General features: G+C 34.8%; 2 protein-coding genes and 1 non-coding gene across 3 annotated transcripts; all 3 read right to left on the bottom strand.

The window, feature by feature from the left end:
• Positions 1-200: 200 nt before the first annotated feature.
• Positions 201-274, bottom strand: TRNAT-AGU (transfer RNA threonine (anticodon AGU)). Its single transcript has one exon. It is a non-coding gene; the product is annotated as a tRNA-Thr (tRNA).
• Positions 275-2,312: 2,038 nt separating this feature from the next.
• Positions 2,313-5,101, bottom strand: LOC105957246 (Plastid-lipid associated protein PAP / fibrillin family protein). Its single transcript, XM_088813688.1, has 8 exons — positions 4,824-5,101; positions 4,613-4,726; positions 4,388-4,522; positions 4,166-4,267; positions 3,266-3,346; positions 2,935-3,021; positions 2,720-2,778; positions 2,313-2,633 (listed from the first exon to the last, which is right to left on the bottom strand). The coding sequence occupies exons 1-8, from the start codon at positions 4,968-4,970 to the stop codon at positions 2,519-2,521; spliced, it is 840 nt and encodes a 279-aa protein (XP_088669814.1). The 5' UTR covers positions 4,971-5,101; the 3' UTR covers positions 2,313-2,518.
• Positions 5,102-7,395: 2,294 nt separating this feature from the next.
• Positions 7,396-8,339, bottom strand: LOC105957232 (uncharacterized). Its single transcript, XM_012981161.2, has one exon. The coding sequence runs from the start codon at positions 8,154-8,156 to the stop codon at positions 7,533-7,535; it is 624 nt and encodes a 207-aa protein (XP_012836615.2). The 5' UTR covers positions 8,157-8,339; the 3' UTR covers positions 7,396-7,532.
• Positions 8,340-11,476: the final 3,137 nt, after the last annotated feature.

Below are 11,476 nucleotides of genomic sequence, written 5' to 3'. Positions count from 1 at the left end.
CGACGAGCTCGACAAAATAGACTCGAGCTCGAGCCAGCCAAAAGAGGCGAGCTCGACTCGTTCACACCCCTAAGCGGGCGGGGAACGAGATTTACAATGATAAATTAAATATTTATGGAGATCTTTTTTAAATGATAACAGAAAATACCATAAAAAGTAAGATTTTTAAATTTTAATTTTGGATAAACACAAGAGGATGATGCTTTCATTGAGAGTTGAACTCAAGACCTCCCGCTTACTAAACGGGTGCTCTAACCAACTGAGCTATGAAAGCTTGACAAAAACAAATAAAAATAGTATAAATTAAAAATACAAATTAAAAAAAATTATTGAAATTTATGTGGACTTGGTAAGATGAAGTGGATGAACGTGTATCATTCAAAATGCAACTTTATGTAATTGAGACCAATGATCAAATTTATTTATTAAAGTAATATAATTCTTTTTTAGTAAGAGTTCATGTTAAAAAAATCAAATCATGAATTAATAGTTTTTAAAATGAAAAAGGGCAGTTTTGGGACCTTTCGGAAATTTCCTTTGCATTTTGTGGTGAATTAAGGCATCGAGGACAAAATTGGAGTTCAATAGAACCTGAAGGATGAATTTGAAGACGAGAACAAATTAAACCTCAGGGGCGATTTTGAATTTTACTCATACTGTTGTACTTAAGTAGAACTTCCATACATAATTAAATTATGAAATAGTTGCAAGACAGTTCAATGCTATATATTAACAATATAATTTCATACATACATATATAACAATAGTAGGAATTTCAGGGTGGGGGCCTTGTGCTCGCTTCGCCACTGGCAGCCCTTATTGACATGTGAGAGGTATTGGCGTGGATGGCAACGTAATAGTGATGTGGAAAATCCTCAAAATTATGTGAAAAAATGTGGTTTTCCATTTTTCGTTAGGGGGGTAAAAGGAACCGACATGTTGAATTATGACGACCGACTATAAAAATGGAAACTATAATCATCTTCCAACATAAAGTCATTTGACCCGGGAACAATTGAAGTAACAAACTACTAAGAAAAGTCATGTAAAGCTGACGGAGATTTTGGGTCATTTGAGAACGGAGGATGCAAAGATAAATTCGTCCTTTAGGCTTACCTATTATGCATGGACGAAGATGAGAACAGCGAAAATGGATGGAAAGAAAGTCGTATAAAAGTTGATGCAAAAACTTCCATGTAAGTGGATATGCATATTGGCATCAAACTTGTGTTTTTATTTCTATACTTAATATTGATGTATTACACTTGCAAAACCAGCATGTGATAATTATTTAAATTTTAATTCGATATTTCTATTTATTTCAAAAACGATAAATTATAATTTCATTTGATGTAGCTAGCTAGGTACAAATTGCCTCTTTTGAGAATAACTGTATTACTTATGTGTTAAAGAAATTTGTTGTTTATATATGTCGTATGGTTGTCACATGAAAGGGAGGACACCAATAGGCTATATGTGTATGGGTTTAACGATGCCTGAGATGTTTATTCGAGTCCGGTATAGAACCAGGTGTAATCTTGACATTTCGGAAGTTGGATATTACAAAAGCACCGCCTTATACATTTTTGCAGTCATATAACGTATTATATTTATCTTACATATAACGTATTATGTTTATTTCATATAAACAAAAATATTGAGACAAATATGAGAAAATGTATACGAGGCAACAAAAATTACGGTATATTGTTCCAAATGTCAAAATATGATAAGCCAGAGAACTCGGAGACCGTTGAAACAATCAAAATAATTAGGAATTTACGACGACCCTCTTCATTTGTATGAGGCAAATACGAAGTTGATAACATACGTCAAGGAGACTTGGTTGATTTATGCTTCTATCTATGAAATGCTAACTTCTAATTTAATGGAAAGAGCTTAATCAATTAAAGTACTAGTTGTCATCCAAAATCTTTGGGAGGTTTGGGTTCCACCGGGATACGTGTACTCGTAATAAAAAAAAAAAAAAAGGTTTTTACTGAAATTACGGTTGGTTTTTTTCCTCCATCGGCAACTTGCGCACAAGACGACCAAAAATGTATTGCTCGTATTTTGTGGCTAATGTGTGGAATGCTACAAATGAAGCGTTTTCTAGGAACAATATATTAACTTCTACAGCTAAAGGATGGCGTTCAACTATTTCGTTACACGTTTTTCAAGACATTGGTGTCTCGTCATTTTTCAAAATAAATCATCATTTACGTCGTAGTAAATACGTGACCAAAGTGGAATAGTTTCTAAAACAAAACAGAGCCAATCCCTCAAACAAAATTAAACAACATACTTACAGATTTATTTTTCCAGAAAAAAAATAATATCAATGTATTTATACAAAAGTATTAACAATTCATATAGTTGGTTTCTTTTACTTACAAAAGGAAGGATTCCCTTTACTCATCATGAATGCAGGCATTATTCACATACAGAGAGACAACTATCTTCACAAGTATACACTAACGGCTTGTTACAAATAATGTACGTTTATCTAGTTATATTATCAGATGAACGGTTGAGCCCTAGTGAAAATGAATACCCCACCACCGCCAACCGAACGGCCCAAAAGCATATTGCTATCCAGGTATGACAGGTAATATAATCCCCCAACAGATCTCCTATAAATTCATTTCATTTGTTCAATTAAGTACCCAAATTCCAAAACAAAAGTCGAGAGAGAGATTATAATCCACAAAGTACGTACCTTTGTTGCGAACTTCTTACAGGAACTTGAGCTTTGAATGATTTAATGAACTGCAATATCTACATTATAATTATAGAAAACGGCAGTCATGCAAACTCATTACTATCGGTGGTTCTGGTAGATCGAATTTTGACCGGGTCAAAAAGTGTTTCATACGCAATTTTGAGCATATTTTATGGACTCGATGACAAGCAATCGTAGGGTGTTTTAATTACCTGGAAACTCAAAAAAGATCGGGGAAGTATTGCTGGAGCAAGTAGAGCTTGTAACTCTTCACTGATGTTTATGTTCTGAAGAGCTATCTGCCAAAATACGTACGATTATGAAAAAAAGGTACTTTAGAAGTTTCGTATATAATTGTTGTCATGTTAAATTGACTTAGAGATAAAGAAACGATAAAAGCAATTTAAAGCTGCGAGTTTAGTGTCTTCTATTCAGGAAAATGTCTACTAAATAAACCTGTTTGCAATGCTAAGTAAAAATTTGCAACTCTCACCTGAAAAGTGATACTAATCCAATTTTATGAGATGAATGAAATATACAAACCTCTTCAAATTCGAGGAAGATGTTACGAGGTGAAACAACCGAAAACTTTGCAGACACAACCAGGGTTGCACCTTCATTCTCCTGTGGCAAGAAAATAACTGAAATAACATTAAATATAGCTTTAGATAAAGTTGATTTTACCGAGAAGAAGAACACACAACTCTATATAGAACACAAAGTGTTTTCCGAACACGATAGTGCAGGTTGAAAGTGTAGTGTATACAAAAACAAACCGATTTCCCGTCCGCTGAAATGTACGTTTTACTAAAACTCACTAGCTAGGTACCAACTAATAAATACCCTTATATATTGTTTCACTTCTCATCTTGGCAAAATAGGTCTAGATTGTGCTCAATCATGAGTACGCCACTCGTATTTTTGATATTCTGATCCGTTCTCTTGTTGTACTACACATGTCCTAAATCAAAACCTTTTTTGAATGATAATAATAAACCTCAATAAGGCATTGGTCTCAGTTTCTCTCGTTGCAAACGAATGAGAAAAACCTTGTCAGGGTTACCTAAAAGTGTAAAAGTGAAGAAATAAGACAACAGCGACAGGTGCAAGTGTCGAAGATTTGGCCAAAACACATTTTATAGTTTATTATTTGAGCATATATCTAGCAAATCTTAGCACAACTTAGAAAATTCGTCACAAAAAAAGACGGCACATTGCTAAATCGTATCTGGCTAATCTCAATCTTATTGCTTCCACCAAGTTTAGGTTGGTTTTGCCTCACTGTGTTTTCCGAGTGTAGACACGATAAACGAGAACTGAGATACCCCATTTCAAAATTTCAAATTGTCAAGATGTAGTTTAAGTTCATGCGATGACAAGTTAAACCAATTAAAAAGCGAATAGGCACCAGTAAATAAAAATAAAAGAAAAAGGCGGAACTACCTCGAGCACTCTGGGTATACTCCATCTCACAATGTTGCGGACGACACCTTCACCAGAAGATTGATCCCCCCCGCATTCAAATTTTTGGAAAATTTGATCAATCTATCGGCAATGCCGTTTTACCAACAAATACGTACACACATCAATATATATATATACAACTAAGTTAAATGTCGTAAATATTTCCACGAATAATCGAGCGAATACATTATATACAACAACCTCAAGGAAGGGAAGAGTAGCGGCAGATTGAAAGAGAGCGATGACATCAGATGCAGAGGTGTACTGCAGACGCCACGTGCCGTCCAACAAACCCAAGCTAATTGGCTTCCCAGCATCAAAGCATTCAACACTCACCTAGAACAATAGAACAATATAACACATTGACATTAACCAAACCCTAGGTAGGGTTTATATGAAATGAAATTGAAGAAACAGTAAACGAACGAGGGCTTCCTCAATGGAAGAGCGTTGAAGAGGGGTGGCGGTTAGGCCGCGTTTGGTGTCGGTGACAGCTCTGAGAAGCTCGAATTTGCGATTCTCCAGTTCAATTTCAGAGACCTAGAGAGAGGAATTAGAATTAATTAGTGAAGAGTGAGAAGAGAGTGAAATGAAAAGAAGAATTGAATTGTGTCAACAACAAGTAATAAATAAATACCCTAGTAGTATTAGTAGTAGCAGCAGCAGCTGGAGTAGAGGAGGAGGAGGAGGAGAAGGAAGCAAATCTGAGTTTTCTGGGCGGTGGAGAAAATGGTGATGCCGACGGAGAGAGTGGTGAAGGTGATAATGCCGCAGCCGCAGCCATTTTTTGGGGGAAGTTGAACTTCAAAATCGATCTCTGTTTGTTTCAATTCAAGAGATGGACAAAAACATATCCCTTTGTTTGGTTGCTGAACCAAGTTTGCTAAATTCGTCGCTTCTCTTTCTCAACTTAAATCAATTTTTTTTTTTTTTTATTTCAAAATGGCAATTTGAGGAGAAAATGAAGAAATCTATTTTTATTTGAGCTCATTACAAAATATAACTTCTGTTAGCAGTAAAATCTCTTCAATTTTATTACAAAATATACATTTATTTTCTACTTCTTATGTAATTCATAAAATCTGATATTCTTTGTATTGATCATTTCTCTAAAAATTCTGATAGTTCGATCATCTTCTAATTCTAAACGAATTAGTATTGATAACAATGGATGCACGAATACTTTGCTATCTAATATGTATGATTCCCCCATTCTCCTATGGGTCTCCAAACATCATATCCATCTTCATCAACGCCATTCCACAAGGACAAATATAAGTCTCTACATTGTTACCAAATTTGTTTATTCTTGTTATTATTCATCTTTCTTCTTTTTTTTAACTCCTATTATTTCTTTTTTTTTTTAACCTTTTTACCTATAAATAAGAGATTATCAACCCTGTTTGACAACAAATTAATGAGAAACTTTTCGGGTTGCATAAGATATGTACATGGGATCTAGTTCCTAGACCTACTAGTGAGAATGTGATTAGATGTGGTTTGATGTATAAGATAAAGACCAAGTATTATATATATGGGGAGCGATATATAACCAAATTGGTTGCAAAATGATACTAGCTCTTGATTGTACGGTATGGATTATGAGGATAATTCTTCTCTTGTCTCTAAGATGGCTACTACCGCCTATACTATTATCGCAATATATCTTCTATCCATCTATATTTTAGATAGATGTTAAAAATAGTTTCTTGAACGAAAATCTTCCAAAGATAGTTTTAGTGCTACCTTGGGCTAGGGCTTGAGAAGTTATCTAATGTGATTTGATTCAATGGTTTTACTTCTACTGCTGATGATTTTGCTCTCTTTGTTAAGTGTACTGATGCGTCTAGTATCATTCTTTCTCTTTGTGTTGATAATATAACTATTATTGATGTTGATATTATTGGTACTGCATCTCTAAACAAAGTTTTGGCTCAGAAATTTGAGATGAAGAATTTGGGCTATTTGTAAGTGTAATTTTCGAGGAAAAAAAAATAGATCGAAAATTGGAATCTTAAATTTATATGAGATTCAAGCCTTCTAGAAATTTTGGAAGAATCGGAAAATAATTATTTGGAATCTAGAACGAAAAATATTGATCGAAAATCGACAACAATAGAAGGCTTGAATCTGTATAAATAAAATTATTGGATTAATGTTTAATTTGTTTGGGCCTCTTTTTAAAAGAATAGATAGAAAATAATGGTTTCGGTCTCTTTTTAGCCCTTTAAAAGAAAAAGTAAATGTCAAATAGTTTAAAAATTGGAGAATAGATAGAGAGCTCAAACGCAAAACCTTTACTAATTCAGAGTGCGGATGTTGCAGAACATTTACTGATAAGAGCATCTCTCCATCGGAGTAAGCAAACTGCATTTTGGCTTCAAAATGTAGAAATTGTGGAAAAAAATTCAACACCAACAAAAAATTTAGTGAGGCTTTAAATTTTCAGATTTTTGCAAAATCTTCAAACTTGTTTCTAAATATAGAACTTTGTTTGGAGATTCATGTGAATTTCATGGGACTTTATTTTGAGACTGAAAATTATAGAGCCCTCCATTGTAAGATTTTATTTTTTAGAGACTCTAAGATTCCACCGGATCTCCAAAATATAATTTAAAGACCCGATCTGCTACTCTATTGGAGATGCCCTAAGATTTCATAGAAAGTTAACACAAATTAGAGGAGTAAACAGCAAAAAATACCACTGTGTAATCTCCAAATAGCAAAAACCCATATGTGATAAATAAACTAGCAAAAATCCCCCGTGATAAATTAAAGGGGTTTCTACCACTGTGTTTTTGCTAGTTTATTTATTACAGGGTTTTTTTTTATATTTGAAGATTACACATGGATACTTTTTACAGGTTACTTCAAATTAGATGCCCTAAAATTGTTGATTTTTTCAGAGGCCGAAGGCAATGGGCGATGGCCATACCCGCCTTCTTACATTAATGTTCATGTCGTTTGTTACATTTCCTACTAAAGTTCAATATTGGACAATTGTCCTTCACATTTTACGGTCTCTTCGTGGAGAAATCTTTCGAAGTCTCTTATTTTCGTCCGCCACATCAATTACCATAAATGTCATCGTTGCCTTTATCATGAGTCGATGGACTCCATCAATACCCAGTATATGTTGAAGTATCGAGAACGAGAAAAAGAAAAATGAAAAATCAATTAAAGATTGGATTTAGATTTGAAGAGAATTATAGAAGAACTCAACTTAAAATTAGCTTAACACAAAGGAGTTAACTTACATACAAACTATGCCACGGAAAGTATGATGAATCTATATATAACAACTCAAAAAAAAAAAAAAAAAAAAAAAAAAACAACTGTATGTATATCAAATCTCTAACAATACATCTTTGTTGGAGGAAGCTGCATTTCTGCTGCTGGAAAGGCTCCAATGATCGGAAAACCCTCCGACGAAACCACTCCCACATTTCGCCACCGTTCTAACGCTCTCTATCAGCTCCTCCGTCTTTCCCTCTTCCGCCAGTATCTCCATCAACTGCTCCGGGCTTATTACTAGCTTCACCTTCCAAAACCCATACGCCGCCGCCTTGCCGCCCACATGAACCGCGTCCTCCGCCGCCAACGACCTCTTCGTCAGCCCGCGGCTGTCGAATGACATCCTGTACGGCGCCGAACCACCCAACTGCTGCGGCGGCGCGCTGTTAGATCTGACGTGCCCCACCCGCGGCGCCACCGCCGCCGCCCCCTTGACGGCGGCAGAATCCAGAAGCGGGAGGAGATGGTAAGACTCCCCCGCGAGGAGCACGTCGCTGTGCGGGAGCGGCTTCCAGAAGAGGTCGTGGCTCCGGAATATTCCGTGGCCGGGGAATTCGTCGGTGATGGATTCCACTGTTATGGGGGCGGAGAATTCCATAACGCCGCCGGTTGACGTGGCTACTCTGATCAATGATTGGTCGCCGTCTCCCATCCCACCGAACAGGCAATTCCCCATCTCTGTGAAATCAATCTCTCTCTCTCTCTCTCTCACTGGTATATTTATTAATTTTGGAGGGTAGTTTAAATAAAGTAGGGGAAAAGGAGGGAAAGTTATATTAAATAAATATTAATTTTCCTTTACATGTTTAAAGATGACAGACCATATGCTGCCGACTTTAATAAGTATACAAAGAAAGAAAACTATATTATGAACGCTCACTGTCACTGTATTAAACAAAAACCTAATTATGTGATTAATCATTTATTTATATATGTATAATATGATTAATTAGGAGTAAATTAAATAAGTAGGCGGTCAAAGTTTGAAGAAGAGATGTGGGTACTTTGGCTTTTTCTTTGAGCTTTCGTGATTGGGCCCACATTGATGTTGTTGGCATGTTTTGTAGTATCTTCTAAAGTGAAACCGACATCGATCAAAGCTCAAAACAGTATCCATTTTTACCTGTTCAACACATCTCATTCACAATTACCATTTTTACTACCTGCGGTTAAAAACAAAAAATCACGCTTCTTCGTAATTTTAAGGATTTTAAAATAATGTGCAACCAATCTCATATTCATTGTACAGTTAATGAGTTATACTATTGTTCTTACATTAAATTATTTGTACTTTTTTCATAAGTAAAATGATATAATGTCAATATTTTTTTCACAAATGATTCAGACGAAACCTAATTTGAACTAAATGACAAGTCGAAATTCATTTTTTTAATTAAATCCTTAGTTTGAAATAATATATGAGCCACATCTCTAATTTTTTTTAATCCCTATCTTGCCCTTTTAACCTAAATTATCTAACCTACATATTCATGTTTCTCCAATCTAGATTTATTTCGTTCTTTTAATATCCTCCCACGTTCTCTCTCTCCATCTCTCTCACACGTTCTCTCACACATTCTTTACATCTTTTTTTCACGTTTTTTTCTTCTCTCATCTGTCTATCTCTATATCTCTCTCTTGTTTTCTTCACGAGTAGCACAAGGAAGGGGCAGTAGCAGACGAGGCGGCGACGGGGGATGTGGTGGTTGAGGCGGCGGCAGGGGCTGTGGTTGTCGAGACGGGGGTGAGGGGTTGTGATTATCGAGGCGGCGGCGGCGCGTTGTGATGCTATGGTCGTCGATGCGGCGGGGGGTTGTGCCGCTGTGGTGGTCGAGGCGTCGGCGGGGATGTGGTGGTCGAGGCAGTGGAAGGATGTGGTTATGGCGGAGATTTGATGGAAAGCATATATTTTTTTACCATTTGATTCTGATTTTCTTGATTTTCAAGGGATTGTGCTTGATTTGGGTTCAAAGTGGTAGATCAAGGTTTTTCCAAAGTTGGTAAGTGACTACGGTTGTGACGGCTGCAGATGTTGGCTGCTAGGGTTTGACGGCTAGGGTTGGCAAGGATTGGGTGTTGTTGGATGCTAGAGTTTGGTCGTACACCGTAGGATACTATAGTACACCGTAGTATATCATATACACATAGTATACTATGTAGTATACTATAGTCTACTACAATATTGACAACAAATAAAATTAAATTAAAATTAAAATATATGTAGATTGAATTAAAAAAAATGAAAAATAGTATGTATAATTTTTTTTTTAATAATTGTGTAAACCATAGTACAATATAGTATACCATAGTATTTTAAAAATCTGTTGAATTATTTAACGAAACCCGAAATCCGAAAAATAAGGGAAAAAAATTGTTTATAATGATGTAAAAAAATGCTAGAGTGAAAATTGAAAAAAGAAAGATGAGTGAAAGGGCATTTTCGGAATGGATTTAATAAAGGATGTGAAGCAAATGTTTAGTTGAGTCTGTCATTTAGTTCAAATTAGTTTTATCACTAAGGACATATATCTTAAGACCCCTTAAATATTTCAGCGAATGGCAAAAAGGCCCATCACATGGGACTTAAATGCATTTTGGTCCACAAAAAAAACAGTCTCTCAATTAAACCCATCCCCATGTCTTTAGGCTAAAATACCCTCCATAATATAATTCTTATCAATTCCACCCATTATGCTCTAACTTTCTTAACATTACACATTGACCCCGGATTTAAATAAATATATCACATTAACCCCCAATTGTTTTTTTTCAGAAAATAATTTTTTTTCTAAAATGTTTTTTTTCCGGCCAGATTCCGGCGTTGACTTTTTTTTTTTGAAAACTTTTTTTTTTCCTGAAATTTTTTTTCGGTCGGTCAACCACCGTTGACCGCCGGTCTCCGGCGTTGACCTTTTTTTTTTTGATTTCTTTTTTCTTAGAAAAAAAATATTTTAATTAATATTACTATCTTGATTGCTAAATTACTGTCTCAGACAGTAATATTACTGTTTGGGACAGTAATATTATGAATATTATTTTCCCGAACAGTAATATTATTAATATTATTTTCTAAGACAGCTAAATTACTGTTGGATACAGTAATTTAGCAGCCAAGGCAGTAATATTAATTAAAATAAATTTTTTTAAGAAAAAAAATGAAAAAAAAAAGTCAATTAACAGTTAAATTACTGTCTACGACAGTTAAATAACTGCTGGAGACAGTAATTTAGCAACGAATACAGTAATATTAATTAAAAAAAATTAAGAATAAAAAAAGTCAATTAACAGTTAAATTATTGTCTCCCACAGTTAAATAACTGCTGGAGACAGTAATTTAGCAACGAATACAGTAATATTAATTAAAATATTAAAAAAAAAATCAATTAACAGTTAAATTACTGTCTCCGACAGTTAAATAACTGCTGGAGACAGTAATTTTGTAGCAAAGACAATAATATTAATTAAAATATTTTTGAAGAAAAAAAAAAATCAATTTACAGTTAAATTACTGTCTCTGACAGTTAAATAACTGCCGGAGACAGTAATTTAGCAGCCATGACAGTAATATTAATTAAAATATTTTTTTTAAGAAAAAACAAAATTATAAAAAAAAAATGGTCAATGCCGGAGACCGCAAAAAAAATTCTGGGGAAAAAAAGTTTTTCAAAAAAAAAAAAAAAAAGTCAACGCCGGTCAACGGCGGCGACCGGCGGTCTCCGGTGGTGGCGGGTCAAAATTGGGGTCAAAGTTGAAATTATGGTTAAAATTGGTTAATTGATGAAATTGGGCTAAATTGGGGTGTAAATCATGAAATTGAAGTTGAATTGGGTTTCAATGAATTATGGGTAATTTTGGTATATATATAAAAAGATTTTCCTTATTTGCAAATAAATTTGAATGGCTGGATTTATTTGAAAGACAAAAAAGTTGGATGTCCCTCTTTTAATTAAGTGACCTTTATCATGGGCCTATTTGCCATTTACCCTAAATTTATTA

This window comes from Erythranthe guttata, chromosome 14 (genome assembly GCF_056151865.1).
Source record: "Erythranthe guttata isolate IM_541 chromosome 14, IM_541, whole genome shotgun sequence".
Taxonomy (NCBI): Eukaryota; Viridiplantae; Streptophyta; class Magnoliopsida; order Lamiales; family Phrymaceae; genus Erythranthe; species Erythranthe guttata.
This window is presented reverse-complemented; position numbering and strand designations above follow the sequence as displayed.

What these genes read in the sequence shown, in the direction of transcription:
- LOC105957232 (XM_012981161.2), bottom strand. Translation starts at nt 8,156, where the DNA reads ATGGGGAATTGCCTGTTCGGTGGGATGGGAGACGGCGACCAATCATTG.
- LOC105957246 (XM_088813688.1), bottom strand. Translation starts at nt 4,970, where the DNA reads ATGGCTGCGGCTGCGGCATTATCACCTTCACCACTCTCTCCGTCGGCA. An exon ending in CTACTCTTCCCTTCCTTGAG is followed by an intron (nt 4,268 to 4,387) that starts GTTGTTGTATAT and finishes CATTGCCGATAG; the next exon opens with ATTGATCAAATTTTCCAAAA. An exon ending in TCTTCCTCGAATTTGAAGAG is followed by an intron (nt 3,022 to 3,265) that starts GTTTGTATATTT and finishes GTATTTTGGCAG; the next exon opens with ATAGCTCTTCAGAACATAAA.